General features: G+C 34.8%; 1 protein-coding gene across 4 annotated transcripts in view; it reads right to left on the bottom strand.

The window, feature by feature from the left end:
• EML4 (EMAP like 4) overlaps positions 1 to 18,171 on the bottom strand; it is a 148,322-nt gene that overhangs the window by 71,139 nt on the left and 59,012 nt on the right. For all 4 annotated transcript variants that reach the window (XM_045549473.1, XM_045549474.1, XM_045549475.1 and 1 more), the window contains exon 2: positions 5,744 to 5,920. In XM_045549473.1, coding sequence (XP_045405429.1) covers positions 5,744 to 5,920 — 177 coding nt within the window. The remainder of the gene's footprint in view (positions 1 to 5,743; positions 5,921 to 18,171) is intronic.

Raw genomic sequence — 18,171 nt, 5'->3', positions numbered from 1 at the left:
TTGAATAGAAATGACAAAGAAGCATTTGACTCTCAAAGAAAAATGGCACTCTGTAAATGGTAACTGCTGCTGGTCTGAGGCAATTTCCACTAATATACAGTCATGCACCACATATGATGTTTCGGTCCATGATGGACAACATACATGATGGTGGTCCCATAAGATTATAATACTATATTTTTACTATACCTTTTCTATGTTTAGATACACAAATACTTACCATTGTGTTGCAACTGCCTACAGTATTCCATACAGTAACATGCTGTGCAGATTTGTAGCCTAGGAGCAATATCCTATAGCTTAGGTATACAGGAGACTATACCGTATGGGTTTGTATAAGCACACTCTATGATGTTCAAATGATGCGGCTGCCTAACGATGCATTTCTCAGAACGTATCCCTGTCAGTAAGTGATGCATGACTCTACTTATACACATAAAGAGCAACTTACAAGTCTCTGAGGTATTGTCAAAATAATGAGACACTCCCTCATCTCCTACCACAATCATCAGTCATTTTAGTGTAAAAGCCCCCTCCAAGGAAACTCATACTTTGACAACCTGATGAATGTAATTTACTTACCAACAACATTTACAGCAAACCTATGACAATACTTGCCTTCTCTCAAATGTTATTTGGGGCAGAAGCCAAATGATACAGATTGGTGCCTTTACAGTACCCTAGCATTTTACAAAATTAAGAATGTTTCTTTTGGAGAATTGACCCCTACCTTTCAATTTTGTTTCTGGGTTCTTTTATCACTCAAGTGGCAATCACAATGCTTCCTTACTTTGGTTTAACCAGCAGTTTCCTGATTTAAATGACTGACTGCCACCTTCAGATAAATTTGACTTTTTTACTGCTGTATCATTGTGTACTAACAGCTTGTCTTCACATAATGCCACTGGACTGTATTCTCAAATTACATTCATTTGGTCACCCCAAGAGGTCCTAATGGGTTTCCCAGGCACCAGCTGTGACATAATTTGTCTTCCTGGCAGTTAAAACTGCCAAAGTGTTCCCTGGGCCTTCCCTTTTGCTCCAAAGTACAGGTAATTTTTTTTCTTTTGGCAAGGATTCAGTTGCAACTGGTGCATATATTATGAACATATGCTGTCAAAAGGAAAGAATTCTCTGACAGAGGAGAAGGTATATGAGAAATTTAAATGACTGGCCTCCTTAAAAACTAATGGGAAAACTTTCTACCTCATTTAAGTGTCTGGCATAATATACTCAGGAAAAAATGGGGCTTAGCTTTAAATACTGCTGGCACACTGTAGAAGATAAACTAAAAGAAGACAACCAAAATGACTAGTTAAGTGTGTTTCTGATTCTGGCATTTACTGAATGGCAATACTACTATGAAGTGACATACCAGAATTAAGTCCTTAACACATATCATTAACATCTAGTTTTAGCCATACAGAAGCCAAGTCATATCCCCTCATATCACCATCTAGCAAAAACTATATTAATAGTTGTCTTCAGCAAAAGGGAAGTTGATCTATCCTTTTATCCATAGCTTCATAAAAGGGTTCCATCCTATTTATACACAGGAGTTTAGTCTGACTTCTAAAGAAAAGTCCTCTACAAAATGTAAATACTTTAAGAAGATGATAGTGATCATTGTCCTGTCACTAATTCATGTGAAAGTAAACACTGTAAATTTTAATTTCACAGGAGGCTAAAAAAATTCATGCGATAAAACTGTCCACAGTATTATTAATATAAATGATTTTACTTTTTAAGTGAGGAAAGAAAAACACAAATCCCTATAAAATAATTTCATTTTTAAGAAGCATTTTATGAAAAACTTCACTTATTTGAAAATAGTTTGTATAACATGTTTATTCCAAATGTTCATACCATTAATATATTAATCTTGTTTAATGTTAAAACTGATAGTTGATCTATTTTAGGCTATCACAAATGACAATAGTGTAAAATCCTTTAATATTTTTTCCAATTACTTTCCACAGTATACTGTATATAAACTCTAAGATAAAGCTGTTTAGAGTTGCCAGAACAAAATTACGATACTTTAAATATTTATTTCTCTTGATGTTTTAATATCAGTATTGGAAAATATAATCAGTCAGGCAAGCTTTTCTAGTAAAGGGATATAGAGTAATTCTTGACAATGAATTATGCTCATCTATAATTATTTCCCTAAATGATTATATAATCAATAATCCCATCAATCCATTTTATAGACTGCCACTGCCTGTTGTCCAAGTAACAAAGTAACTTAAAGTAGAATACTACTCAGTCATAAAGAAGAATGAAATAATGTCTTTCATAACAACTTGGATAGAACTGGAAGTAAGTCATTATCCTAAGTGAAGTATCTCAGGAAAGGAAAAACAAATGTCGCATATACTCGGTTATATGTGGGAGCTAAACGATGGGTATACATGGTCACGCAGAGTGGTATAATTTAGGACTTTGGAGACTCAGAGGGAGGAGGGGGGAGTGGGGTGAGGGATCAAAAAATACATACCAAGTACAATGTACATTATTTGAGTGATAGGTTCACTAAAACCTCTGATTTCACCATTATACAATTCATCCATGTAACAAAAAACCACTTAAAAAAGTAACTGAGGCCGGCACGGTGGCTCACGCCTGTAATCCTAGCCCTCTGGGAGGCCGAGGCGGGTGGATCGCTCGAGGTCGGGAGTTCGGGATCAGCCTGAGCGAGACCCCGTCTCTACTAAAAATAGAAATAAAGATTGTCTGGACAACTAAAGGTATATATGAAGTAAATTAGCCGGGCATGGTGGCACATGCCTGTAGTCCCAGCTACTTGGGAGGTTGAGGCAGTAGGATCGCTTGGGCCCAGGAGTCTGAGGTTGCTGTGAGCTAGGCTGACGCCACGGCACTCACTCTAGCCCGGGCAACAAAGTGAGACTATGTCTCAAAAAAAAAAAAAAAAAGTAACTGAAAGAATAATCAGTAATGGACCCCATTTCAGAATGTAACCACATTAGCATGTTATAAGAATATATCGGACAAAGTAAACTTATGAAGTGGAATTTTAGAACCAATTGAAATAAACTTAGTATCTCTCTAATTAATAAGGTTATTAATAAGAATTACGAGTTGGTATTATGTGAAAAGAAAAAGTTCCAATGTAGAAGCTACAGTGGCTCCATGGCTCCAGAGGTGGGTAATTCTGCACTAAACAGCCATTAACAAAACTGATCCTAGACTCATTACAGAAACAAAGGAATTACGAATGAGGACAATTAGAAAAGCACTAGAGAGGACAACTTATAAAAAAAAATACATATGCCCCTGGAGAACAGGTATTATAGCTTGTTAATCATATTTATATTTCATGACAATTAGAGGTAGGTGCTAAGTAACTGATGTGTCATACAAAATATATCTGCCTAATTATAAAAAAAGCAGTCTCTAAATTTCCCTTAAATATTTCAGAGTTTTCTTTACAGAAATATCTCCGTAAATAAAAAACGCAAGAGAACATTCTTTAAATTTTTTCACTTAATACAAGATTACAATGTACTGTTGTTTTAGCATAATAAAAAAATTTTAATGTCTTTAAAGACTAAATCCTCTTATAAAAATCAATTTATAACCAAATAAATTTTTTTCCTGGCTTCGTCTTGGGAGTCCTCAAAGTTGGTTCTCAAAAAAATTAAAAAACCACCATATAACATTATTGGCCAAAGTGGTTTCTAGCAAGTGTTTTGCCAAACTCTCAAGTCCCTTATTCCTTGTCATCGATACATTTATCTCACTATCACTAATGAAAAAGATCAATCTTTTCTTCTAACTCTCCACTGTTAACATGTAGGTCCAGAGTGCTTCAGGGTGGGAGGTCAAAGAGTGGTAATCACAAAATCAGGCAGAATGATACCCACCCTCCCCCTCCACCCTCAAAGTTTCCCACTTCTGTAATACCCTCAGGGTCACTGAGCATTTTTTCATATACCCATGGCCTACCATTCTCCACTCTAATTATTCCAAACATTTAGTCCCTTTTTTTTTTTTTTTTACCACTCAGACCTGTGTTACTCTCTTAAAGGGTATCACTGCCTCCTGCGGAGAAAGTGATAAGGATTGAAAATTCCAGCCCTGACAACTGTGAATATATGTTGACCTCTAACTCGGTTTTATCTTTCCATTCTATCTCAGAAGCAGTAGGCTTCTTTCTGTTTAAGACTAATAGTTTCGCAACTGCTCTAAGATCTCTTCTCAATCTCCCAGGAAACTTGCCTCATCAATTACCATATTACCCACTTCCCCATATCACTTTCCCCTCTGCTGTCTTTTTGTCCTCAACGTATCTTTTTGTTCAAGTCTATAACGTGTTAAAATATATAAATTTAAAAAAAGTTATAATGAACCTTAAATTTAGCATCCTCTTCTAGCTACTACCATCATTCCCTTCAGGCAAATTTTTCGAAAGACTGGTTATAATTTGCTGCTCTCAATTCCATAATTCTTCTCCATTGCTGCTTCTCAAAATACTGGAATTTGATTTGCAATCCTATCACTCCACTAAAATTGCTTCGGAGAGGTTTCTAATATTCTTGTAAGTGCCAAATCCAATGGCCACCTCTCAGTCTTTGTTTTATTTGACCTCTCTGTAGCAGCTGGCAACATGAATCACTCTTTCTTTGCTACGCTGAAATGCTGGAGCTCCCAATGGAACTATCCTGGTCTGCCTTCTCATTTTACATCCTCTTTCTATGGCTTCAACCATCATCCATAAGCTGAACATTCCCAAATTCTTATTGCTAGCCAAGACTAACATGAGCACTAGACCTGTAATTCAGCTATTTATATGTATCTATCTATACACCATATATACCCCAAACTGAATATTTAGAAACTGAATTCGTAATCTTTCTTCCAAATCTGTTTCTCATATGCTGGTTAACTGCACTCTCTCCTATCTAGCTAGAATTTGGAAGTTATGCAAGACTCCTCCCTAGGGTAACAATTTCCATCAACTTATTGTAGTAGGGAGGTAAGTCAATGAACATCTTCACTTTTTCCACTGATAAAATGGGGATAATCATGCCTATCTCCATCTACTCTACCAAGAAAACAGTTAAGATACACGTTCACATGCTTGATTAATGTGAAAGAATTTAAAATTCTTTCTCACTGGTTGAAGGAAGGAAAAGGCCATACTACATCTGTTCCAAACTCAGAGCAAGAGTCCCTATCACTGCTTCTCTCAACCTTGAAAATTCACAATGTCTGGAAAGTAATATTCCAATTGTACTGGGGATGGCAGTAAGTTTCAGGGCTTAAATTAATTTTTTTAGTATTCTACTGACCACAGAGGGTTCAAAATAAAGCTATTTAAACTATAATGATCTAAATTGTGTTTCTGTAATGATAATAGGATCGATTTAAAAAATATGAGCACCTACCTGCTATGTTCAAGATATAATGGGAGACACAAAAAGAAGATTCAGTTCCTGCCCTCAGTAAATTTATTACCTAGTTGGAAGATACTAACTTCACACAACTACTATGACATAAAAGCCTGTAAGTGCAATCAGTGATATTACACAAAAATTCCCAATTTAATAATGAATAAACTTTCAGATTTACGAATAAAGAAAAAGGTAACAAAAAACAAACTAAAATCACACATAATGCAAACGAGAAACTAGTTTTATATTCCCAATTTCAATTTTCAAAGAAAATGTATCAAAATGCAAGACTCTTCCTACTTTACAACACATTTAATTATCTTTACCTGGGACTGATTTTTTCACCGAGGCCACATGATCTTCAGAAATAGCGAGACGCCTCAAAACATCAGCCAAAGCTGCCTTTAACACAGTGATTTCATCTTCTTGTTGTTGAACTCGTAACTCAAGAGCTGAGAGCCGATCTTGAACATCAGAAGTACTTGCAGCAGAAATACTATCGTCTATAAAATAAAGAAAATATGGAATATTTTTAAAGTAAACTTCTTGAGAAAGAATCTTTCTAGTAAGAAAAACTAAACCAGATAAGATGAAGGGAAAAAAAACCACAAAAACCCCCCATAGCACCCCATTATGTTTACAGAGAATAACTTCTACAAAGATTTTCATGGCTATTTTAAAATTATTTAAAATAATAAAAGCTAATACATTTGACAAATAATTAAAATGATGAAAATTTTACACATGGTCAAATTTTCCCTATTTTTACATCATCACCTCAATAGGTTTTCTCACTACAGTGTTCCCTAAATATATCACTTTGTGGACATCTGAAAACTTGCAAGAGAGCAAACCATTCAAAGTATCCTTCTTAATGATCATAAATATTATCAAAATTCTCTACGAAAATAAAAAAGGAATACAAATCACTTCTGTTTTGCTTCATGTATCAGATAGGGAGCCCATCTCCTTCATTAGCAATGATGAGAAAGTACGGTTTACTTCTGCCTTTACTATTATACTCTCCCAACTCCCGCAAAGGGCAATACTGCTATGTCATTAGCAAAAGACTTTTTGCTGCTGCTTCTTTCCACCTAACACCCCAATCTCTCTTTTAAAAGGTATAGTTTTTATGAAGTAAATACCTAATATTTGCTTTAGGTATATAACAACAACAACAAAAAGGCCATTTAAATAAGGTTTAGCTATAACACAGGAATTACAAACTATTCTATTCGTTGGGTCAGTCAGAATTCAAACATATGGAGAAACCAACTGCTATTGGTTAATTCACTATAAGCAGGGACATTCAGGGGGAAATATTAATAACTGTAAAATACACCCTTGGCTTACACTGAGGGGATATTTTAGATTCTAACATAAGAGCTGTTTGGACCAGAGTAAGATAATTTAAACTGGGTCAGTCATTCAGACAATAAGGCAGAGTGTGCCTTTTTTTCCTCATACTGAGATAATGTGCCATGGATCTTGCTAAACAATTTAATTCAAAGTTTGAATTTTACAAAACAAAACAGCAACCTCAGCATTTAAAAACCAAAGCTCTCACCATTACATTATGGCACAGTAAACAATATTCATATTTAAGGTTACATAAGCAACAGACCTCCCAAGCATATACATGTACTCTCTTCTGCCTTTATTGGTATTTCACTGACAATCTTTGAGGACTGGTATTGAAGGAAAAGTTGGGTTTTATCTTTAATTTAGACATCAAATTCTGGTTCCATATTAATTAGTTACATAATCTTAGGCAAGTTATTTTAGCTCTTTGAGCCTTAATTCTTTATCTTTAAATAGGATTGTTTTGAGGAAGGTGCTAGAACATGTACAAAGTACAGAAGGTTTAATTTGAGAGCTTGGGGCACATTTGTTATATAAAGGCCAGTGTATCAAACTCTGTGATAATTAAGAAAAGGACTGGTAAGAACAATTCAGTCTCTTATCTTAGAAATTTTTACATTTGAAGTCTTTTTCATTTCCATGATGGACCAGCTAAATTCTAGCTGACCCGTACTCTCTATCAGTGTTAGACTATGGTCACTATTATTTCTGCCCAGAATGCTTTCCTTTTCTCCTTCTTCCAACAGAAAGAATAGCAGCTTTTTCCTTTTGTAGAATTCCATCAATTTTTAGGTCCTAATAGGGCTTCTCAATCTATGATACCTCATTCTCCCCTCAACCACGCCACATTATTAGGTTGAACCATATAAAATGGCCTTTTTAGCTGGTATAAATATGACTATTAGCAATTTCATATGGTTCAATCTAATACTACCACAGGATTAGCCATAAGATACAGGTTAGGCCAAATGCAGTCCTTCCAAATTTCCCAGAGACAGAGGCCCATCCTCCTTCTTGGTTCATTAGCTATAAGGATGCAGCCCTAGGGCTGTCAGTAATAAAGAGAGTTATGACCACCCTGAGCTCCAGTTCCAACCTCTGAAGCCTAGACTTTCAATTCTCAGAGTTACTTTAACATTTTTTCCAGCTAATTACGTAACCTAATAAATTCACTTTTTGCAAGCCATTACTTGTAAGCCAGAGGTCCTGATTAAGCCAATAAACTATATGAATATGCCTTTCTAAATTGTTCTCAGTTTATGAAAGATGAGCTATATCTTTAAATTATAATCACAGATAAAATATTTATATGATTTTATAAACATGTAACCTACTTAGTTATTTTGGGAAGGCAGCAGAGCTTAGTGGAAAGATTATCAGACTATAATGCCAAGGTTACAGTCCTGGGTTTTAGTACCAACTTGATAACTAACTTTTATCTTTGGGAAATCATTTAACCTATGTGAACTTTGATTTTTTTTTTAAATGACTAAGGTTTTTATTTTGTGAAACTTGGATAGTCACATGAAAGGTGGTTCAGCTTGTAAAAATCCTACCACAACCTGATAGATACTATGATAGGATACAGACAATTTTTCCAAGGGCATAACAAGTACAAAGTTAACTATTAACAGTGCCCTGTATTTACATTGTACCTCTCGTATTTATTATCTCACCCCCTTCCTCACACTATATTTTATATTTGAGGAAGCGCTCAAGAAATTAAATAGCTTGCCCAAGGTCACCAAACTGGTCTTGATATCTGAGACTCAAGCACAATTTAAGTGCCCTTTTTTCTATTTCATGCCACATTCTAATAATCACTGAGGACCAAATATCCTTTCACAAAGCCACTGAAGGGGTTTAAGCTGTTAAGTGATATAATCAGCCTTCTGTTTTAAAAAGATCATTTTGGTTGCTGTGTGAGAATAGATTGGAATAGGGTAAGAGTAAATTCAACACGACCAGATGGGAGACTACTGCAGTAACGCATGTGAAAGGTGATGGTGGTTTAGGCTAGGATTAAGGCGTCCATGTGTCTCAATTTGTCCAGGACAAATATGTCTGTGATCTCAGTATAAATATTATCGTAACACCTCCTCTTTCACTCCCAAGTTCCCTAGTTTGGCTGATCAATTACAGGGTCACTCTAGCTAAGGCAATAGCAATCAATGGAGATGTAAAGGAGCATAGTAGTTGATCTCCACAGTTCCTTATAGCTCTAAAATTCTATAATTTCTGTCTAAAATCTTGTCTCTTAACCTTTCAGGGGCATGAATCTCTTTGAGAATCAGACAAAAGCTGTGGTAGTGAACTCTGGTGCGTGAACTCTGGTGTTACTCTGACTGAGTAAAACTGTTTGCTACTTACCAGCTCTGTGACTGGTCTCCCAATCTCTGCTCTAGAGAAATTTTTTTTTTTTTTTTTTTTTTTTAGAGACAGAGTCTTACTCTGTTGCCCAGGCTAGAGTGCTGTGGCGTCAGCTTAGCTCACAGCAACCTCAAACTCCTGGGCTCAAGCAATCCTTCTGCCTCAGCCTCCCGAGTAGCTGGGACCACAGGCATGCACCACCATGCCCAGCTAATTTTTTCTATATATGTTTTTAGTTGTCCATATAATTTCTATTTTCTTAGTAGAGACAGGGTCTCACTTTTGCTCAGACTGGTCTCGAACTCCTGAGCTCAAACGATCCACCCACCTCGGCCTCCTAGAGTGCTAGGATTGCAGGTGTGAGCCACCGCGCCTGGCCCTCTAGAGAAAGTCTTACAAACATACACCAAGAGACATGTTCAAGAATATTCACAGGAGCATAGTTCAATACAGAAACAAACTAAAGCAACCTAACTATAAAATGACTAAATTAATTATGATATAAACAATCAACAGAATACTATATAATGGTAAAAATAAACTATCGCTACATGCAACATCATGCATGACTCTCAGGAATAGAAGGAGTATAAGAAGCAAATCAAGAGAAATTTATATAAAGTTCAAAAACATATGGAAGTAAATAATATTTAGAATAAAACTATTCAAAAAACCCACAAGGGAATGATATAGAAAAAAATTTATGACAATAGTTACTTCTGATGGTTTTAAGGCAGAGAATAAGATAGGCAGGCACACACAAACAATGGAACATCTATATAATTAAAACATATATTGTATTATACTTTTGGCGGAGAGAGAAGTTGGGTGATTTTTCTCTTCTGTAAAAGTGGATGGGGGACATGATGACTAACCTATGTAACTGATTTACTCACTTTATTTTCTGGAGAACAATGAATCTCATTTTTGCAAATTAAATTTCAAGACAGATAAAAATAAAGTTATACTTCCAAAGACCCCCAGGGCTTTGTGGCATAAAAAGCCCCAGATGGTCTTTATGATAGTTTTGAGGGGTAATGGTATAACCCTAAGAATGTTATCTATGAACCCATGAAAAAAAAGTCCTTCATCTCAAAAAGGTACATGGTGTGAGATATGATACTATCCCAAGAACAAATATTTAATTATAATAAAAATTTCAATGGTCTCTAATCTCCCCTTCCTAAAGCACTTATATTGAGACACTGGGTAGGCCTTATTTGGTAGAATGGTAATGGCAGACAATTAGAGGAGCTAACATGGGTGAAGAACCATGAGAAACCAGTAACAATGCACCATGTATAGTTTTGTTTTTTTAATGTCACTAGCCTAAAGGATTATCAGTAAGGAAATAATTAAATAAAAGGTTATACTATGGTACGTTATGAAGCTCTTTAAAAAGAGGGTATATATTTATAATTACAAGCAAGTACGTTTAGCAGGCTTAACAACATACTTTGGAGAGAAAAAATGCAGAGTAACACTGTTACTGTAGTTCTACTTGTGCAGAACTGTATATCCATAAGTATAAACACACACATACAAATATGTTGAGAGATTAGAGATAAATCTCTGAGAAGTGGAATTTCAGGGGGTTTTTCCTTCCTTGTACTCTTATTGTAGATGAATTTTCAACCAAAAAAAAAACTTTGTAAACAAAATTTGATTTTTTTCAATTAAAAAAAAGCAAAGCAAATTTACACTGTGGTATAAACCTAAATAGCAATGTACCTAAATTTTCACTTCAAGTTTGGTTAATTTTTATGCCTGGTGAATAGAAATATTTCTGTAAAAGCATAAATATTATAATATTCAAGAGGAATATAATATTCAAAAGGAATATTCAAAAGCTAATTAGACACACAAAAATCAATACAAAGGAAGATCTGGCCTGTAAACATTGTTTCTTAAAAAACAAAACAAAGTCTACAATTCATTTATCACATTAGTGAATTAATGTCAGAAAGCATTTTGCAACTTAAACTATTTTTATTGTTTTGTTCTAAACCGGAATTGATTGTCTTCAAATATTGCTGCATAAAGACAGAAATATTTAAGTACCATATCAAGATATCAACACTATGTGTTCTACAACAGCTAAAATTTATTTTTGGAAATAAACTATAAGAAAACATTCATAAAAACACAGCAGCACATATGGAGATGTGTTTATATTTCTGCAGGAATTAATGTTTCTTTTTTATCTTAATAGTCTACTTCCAAAAGTAAAAATTTTTCTCTCAAAGAAGTTTTAACTAAATAAGGCATTTTAGTATCAAAACATCACACTGTACCCCAAAAATATACACAAAGATTATGTGTCAGTTTTAAAAGATTAAAACATTAAAATAAGTAAATAAGGTATTTTTATTGTTAAAACTTGGGCATTTTATTTCTTTAGTAAACAATAATACTGATTAACTCCAGTTAGCAATGATTATACAAAATTAAGACTATCTCATTTCTGGCCTCAATGAAATAACATAAATAATGTTGTTAAATTGTTTTCTATTTTTACACATTAAGTTTGTTTTTCCTTGTAAGATATTCTTACTCAAAATTCATCGACTGGATCAAATTATAAGAGAAGTTGTGTTAAGTAAAAGAAAATAAGAAGTCATTTTGCTACTGTACTCCCAAGGAACAACTTTACTTCCTTCTATCACTAGAATTCATTTATAATTAAAATTATTTTTTTTCAAAGTCTTAATTTAACACACAATTAAGAACAGATATTCAGATAATTGTTTTTGGTTAGACTTCACAGAAGCAAAAGCCCAGTTTAATTACACAATCTCTGATTTACTAATATTTAAGAGAGGTACTTTTTAATTGTTTTCCATTAAAAGTTGTTTTTATTTTTTCCCCTTAAAAATAACATATATCATATACATGACCATCTCTTTCGAGGGGAGGAGAACAAGTTGAACAAAGCCCACTCTGCCCTCTCAACAGGAATAGATTTTGTGAGTAGTGTTAAGTACTCTGTAAAAGTTTGTAGGCAAATGTTTATGCCATTATTGACACATATATTTAAGGAGGGGTGGAGGGAAAGTAGGGGATCTAGATTCATTCTCAAGTTCTCAGACTTCTTTTGTCACAAGTAATAAAGTCTGTGAGACAGGTCTGAACTCCTACGAAAGTTGTAAGTGTAGAGCAGCCACACACTGAAACAAGCGAGACCAGGCAAGCTGTCTTCCATTCTTGCCACCTACATTACAAGCAACATAAACCATTTCTGTCTACATTTCCTGCTGCCTTCCCAGATAGTTCCAAGGCAAATCCCAGCTCTCTAAATCTCACAACATACTTTACATTCTGAGGAAATCCTCTCAGTCCAGATGGCCTACCACAAAGCACTTCTATGCTGGCACAAATAAAACTTAAGATAGCTCATCTTCCCCTTTGCTCTCTGAACTAAAGTTTTCTACTTATTTATAAAGGAAGACAAAGAAACTGAAGGAGGGCACACAGGCAAAAGGGGATAGGATACAGACAAAAAACTTGGGCTGCTTTGAGGAGTGGCTAAATCTCAGCAGCAGAAACACGTGAATTAATACACTACATGAATATTCACTACAATAATTTGGTTGTCCCTGGGCACTACTTTTCTGATCTTTAAACTGGTTGTTAATAAGGTATTATTGCTTCAAACACAAAACTCAGTTTTTGCCTTCTGAAACTGAAGCACAAAACATACTAAATAGTTTCTATAAATAACAGAGTTTAAAGTCCCCAAAGTGAGTATTTTTTCTAGTAGGAAATAAAATAAACAATGTGTATGCAACAGGGCAAGTCATATTTCCTTTTTCCTTTTGTTTTTATTTAAAATCCACATGAACTGTAACAAACCTAAAGGAATTATCACTTTTTATTGATTTTTACAACCCTAATATCAAGACCATGGGTGATTTATTAAAACCATTTCACTAAGTTAATGAATATAACTGACAGTCTTTTTTCTTAATGCACTCATTTCCCAAATTATTTGAAATATTACAACTGCCGAAGTACTATTATCTATTAATATAATAATAAACAATTTATAGGTGGTTAGATAATCCAGTTTTAAACTATCAATTCCTACAAATAATGTCAATGTGTAAGGGAATTCAAATTACAAATATCTTTGGTCTTACAAAACCATGTAAAATCAGGTGATGTTGAATGCAACATATATTTATTCTTTTATAACTACTTCTAAAGTTAACTGAAGAATAAATTTGTAGAGATAAGTGTCAAAACAAGACTATCAGCAGTTTTGCTCTTCAATTTTCCTGTTTTTAGGCTTTATATAATATTTAAGAACAGTAAATTTAAACCAACCTAAAGGAAAACAGAAACATGACGGCTATAACATACACACCAAAAAATACTGTAAAACGGATGAAATCTAAACCAAATTGAACGCGAAGAACCGTGAACATGAAGAGATTGAGATAAGGATACACTAAGAGCAAGGCTGACAAAAGACAGAGGAATGAATGAAGCAAAACGATCCAGGTTAATGTTTACAAAAATCCTTTACAGAAAAGAGGGAGCCATCAAAAGAGTGCTTCTACAACTGAGGCTCAGGAAAGTACTTATCTTTTGATTAATTCCTGGTACAGATTCATCAAAATATAATAGTTACTTTAAAGCTTAACAGGAGTTAAGTGGGCTGGCGAGTTTCCAACATGTTTCAAACATGACAGACTCAGAAGGAATTCAAATCTTGCTATTGATAGGTGAGAGGCTTGGAAGCAGACTGTATGCTGTTAACACTTCTCTTCAATCGCCAGAAAAATGTAAGACTGTAGTTTTATAATTCAGGTGTCAACTATTTTTCTTTGCAATAAATCTAGCCCATTAAAATGACTGCTCACAGGCTCCCAAGGCTAGATGGGGTTTCAAGAAGTTGTGAAACAAGGTACTAACTAGTACATAACAAAAAGGCTCCTCTTGCACATCAAAGTATATCAGGCTTTTCCCCCCCACTACCTCCATTTGTGTAGAGCACTTCTCATTTTTACCCGGGGCATCCCTCTATTCTCAAATCAAAATCTGATTTCAGGCCAGAAAGCTTGTGGGTCCTAGTCTCATCTTAGTTTTTATGCTCAAGAATCATCTTCTCTCTTTACTATAGTCAATTATCTTTTCCGAAAGGCATATTCATCATTCAAGTATTTTACTATTATAAAGTTTTTCAAGATGCTGAAAATAAAAAAAAAAAAAATTTACTGCCATAAATTTACCCACAGAAATTAGAAATGAAAACACAGATTTAAGAGATGTTACTCACGACAGCATTGATGGAATATGGTCATTGATTAGATGAGGGAATAAAAAGTAGTGGAGGATCCCACATTTCTATTTGAATGATTGAGTAAATGGTTAGATAACATTCACTGAGATAGGGAACAAAGGAAAAGGAAAAGAAAAAGAGCGGGGAATGAGGGAGTAGCATGATGTGCAGTTTTGGACCTGCTAAGTTTAAGGTCACTGTAACAAAAGTATTACTAGGTCTTGGGCTTAAAATAGAGGCCTGAACTAGAGATTACATTTGGGAACTATATTAGGACATGATTGATAATTGAAGTCATGAGAATTGATGGTATGGAGTGAGAAAAGAATATGGCCAACATTATCCAGTAGAAAAGATGGAATAAAAACTGTCGGAGAAGTAGTCATAGATTCAGGAAAGGATATATAATGTCACAGATTGCGAAGATATCAAAAGACAATGAATGAAAATGGTCCATTTGTTTTGGCCATTATTAGGGAAACTTTAGGAGAGAAGTTTCAATGGAATGATGGGAACGGCAGCATGACCGCAATGTGCTGATGTGAGACTGGGAGGTAAAGCAGTCTTAAGGAATTTCCTTGAAGACAAAGAGGAAAAATGGGACAAGGGGTAAGGAGTGTGTTGTAAAAGGATGATGGTGGGGTTTTTGTTCAGATGAAAAAGTAGTACATTTACAAGGTTTGGGGAGGGAACAAACAGAGTCATTTGTACTAACATGAAATGGCATGCAGCAGAGCTCTAGTGTTAGGTAAGATGTGAAGGACTAAAACAGAAAATACAGGCAAAGAACAAGCCTTGAAAAGAAACATACTTTCATCTAAGAATGAAGGGAAAAAGAAGAGAGCAGGTACAGATATTTTGTTCTACCTAAACTTTTATCTGTGAAGCAGGAGACAAGGTCACCTGCTGAGAAGAGCTGGTTAAGGAGCTTGAGCTGAGTGGTAAGTGTAGAACTGACTATACCATCTGACTCAATACTGCAGGATATTGTTAATTATCTAATAAGGTTACGTTTAAAATTTCTAACTAGATTGTAAAGCCTTCTAGGGAAGAGGCTATTTTTCATTTTCCTTTACACCTGCAAAGCATCACAGGTAGCAGTAACTCTCCAAACAGTGGTTGATTTTTTAGGGCTGCACTTTAGAATCAGCAGCAAAGACGGGTGAGAAAGAGATCCCCACTGCTTTGGTGACATGCAGAGGAATGGGGGTTGCTTTAGAAGAACAGAACGCTCCATATTAGAAGTTTCATGGAGCTGGAAGGGGGATCTAGAGGAAACAATTTTCACTAATGATTGTATCATAGAAAAGATAGGCATCTCTACCCTACTTTCCTCCCTTAATAATTTCTTTTTTTTGGCTGCTTCTTTCTCATTATCTCTTTTTCCTTTCTTGTACCTACAGACTATCTATTTATCTATCTCCCTGCCTTCTTTTCCCCTCTTCCCATCTCTCTGCCCAGATGTGTACAAAATGAAGTATATTTTTGTTACTGCTGTCAGTTTTAGAGCTTTAGCCCAGCCAAGAGGTTAGATATTTTTGTAGTACTGGTCTCAACCCAGGACTCTAGATTTGTTATTAATATCTTTGTTAGATTTTTCCTTTTCTTGTTTTTATAAGTAAATGGGCTAAAATGCTTATATTTCTCATCCAAGAAAAAAATCTACTTTAATTCCTCCCTTCCTAATTCCTCCGACAAACTCATTGCTCTTTGTGTGTATTTAGCCCTAAACTCACTCACTCCCATTTTCTCTCTGTCTCCTGGTGAATGAGTAGCCCTTGGTAGAAAATATAGTCTCTGTCTTGCTTTAAGAAAAATACTCTACCATATAAGTTTTCATTAACAAAATTGTTTCTGGAATACAAAGTGCATCTGTAATAAGCGAAAAACTTATTTAATATGCAAATAATATTAAAGAGCACAGTGCTGAATGTAGACTGTCTGGATTTGAAAACTGGCTTCACCATTTACTAACTATATAACCCTGAGCAAGTTTCTTAATTTCTCCATGCCCCAGTTTCTCCATCTTTAAAGGCTCAGACCACCTAACATATAAAGTTACAAAAAATGAAATTAGATAAATCACTAAAGCGCATGTAGAACTGACAGAACTAAGAGTTCTATAAAATGTTGGCTATTACTAAAATCATTAAAGTTCCAAAATAAAGGCCTGCTAAATCCACATCTAGATTGCCTTAATTCTTAAGAATAAGTAAGATTTTCAGGGTTGGGTATCTAATCAAAGTTTTACTGAAACTTGGTCTCTGAAGCATTAACAAGAAACAGATATTATTTTACTAATTATTTATTCACTAAATTTCATTTAATCCAAGTTTAAAATGGACTAAACTGGAATTAGCAGGAAAGATCCAAACAACACGAAGATATATGTTATTCATTTGATAATCACTTTTAACATTTAGTAACCTTCTAATTATATGCCATACATTGTTTGGGTTTGAAATAAGATATTAACAGTTTCCAACCCTGAAAAGCATACATTAGTGGGGCAGAGAGAAATGTAAACAAATAAATATAATAAAGTACAACACAACAGTTGCCCTGGTAGATTTACAGAAAATAGTGGGACCCAAAGAAAGTTAGTCCGTTTTTATCAGGAGAGAAAAGAATGAAAGTCTGATCTCTGGAGGAAGTTATTTTTCTCTTAAAAGAAAAATATTGATGACAATTTTTTTAAAGTGATTCTACTTTAGGAGCTCACTATGTAAGCCTATAAAGTATTGGGCAAAAATATAACTTCTAAATTATAAGATTTTAGCTATGACCCAAATGATATGATTATAAGCATTGAATACTAAATTTTAAATAAACTCTAACTACAAGATATTTTAGCCCATTAAAAAAAAAAGGGCAGGGTGAAGAAGAGGCCCAGACAAAATGTATCAATCAACCACAAGTTGTATCAACAAAATTCATAAATTTCATTCCTAAAACTAAACTGACCCTTAAACAATGTGGGCATTAGGAATACCAATCACCTGCACAGTCAAAAATCAATGTATAACTTTGACTACCCCAAAACTTAACTATTAATATTCCACTGCTGATCAGAAGCCTTACCAATAACAATCAACACATATATAATATTTTGTATATGTATTAGATACTGTATTCCTACAATAAAGCTAAAGAAATGTTATTAAAATCACAAAGAAGAGAAAATATATTTACTATTCATTAATTGGAACTGGATCATCATAAAGGTCTTCACATTGAGAAGGAAAAAGAAGAGAGGTTGATTTTGCTGCCTTAGGGGTGGCAGAAGCAAAAGAAAATCCACATATCAATGGACTCATGCAGTTCAAACCCGGGCAGTACAAGGGTCCACTGTATTTGATGGGCATACATATTGCTATATGTCACACAAAACTGAGTTCTTGGACCACAAGTAAGTTTAAAGTTTTTTTGCAGGGCAAGAGTAGTAAAAAGAATAGCCTTAACAGGCTCATGTTAATTTAGAAAGCAGGTAGGATATAGTTCTTTTAAAAATGAGAATAGGCCGGGCGCGGTGGCTCACGCCTGTAATCCTAGCTCTGGGAGGCCGAGGCGGGTGGATCGCTCGAGGTCAGGAGTTCGAGACCAGCCTGAGCAAGAGTGAGACCCCGTCTCTACTAAAAAATAGAAAGAAATTATCTGGCCAACTAAAAATATATATACAAAAAAAATTAGCCGGGCATGGTGGCTCATGCCTGTAGTCCCAGCTACTAGGGAGGCTGA

Source organism: Lemur catta, chromosome 4, assembly GCF_020740605.2.
Source record: "Lemur catta isolate mLemCat1 chromosome 4, mLemCat1.pri, whole genome shotgun sequence".
Lineage (NCBI taxonomy): Eukaryota > Metazoa > Chordata > Mammalia > Primates > Lemuridae > Lemur > Lemur catta.
Note: the sequence above shows the minus strand (reverse complement) of the source record. Positions and strands in the feature narration are given on the sequence as shown.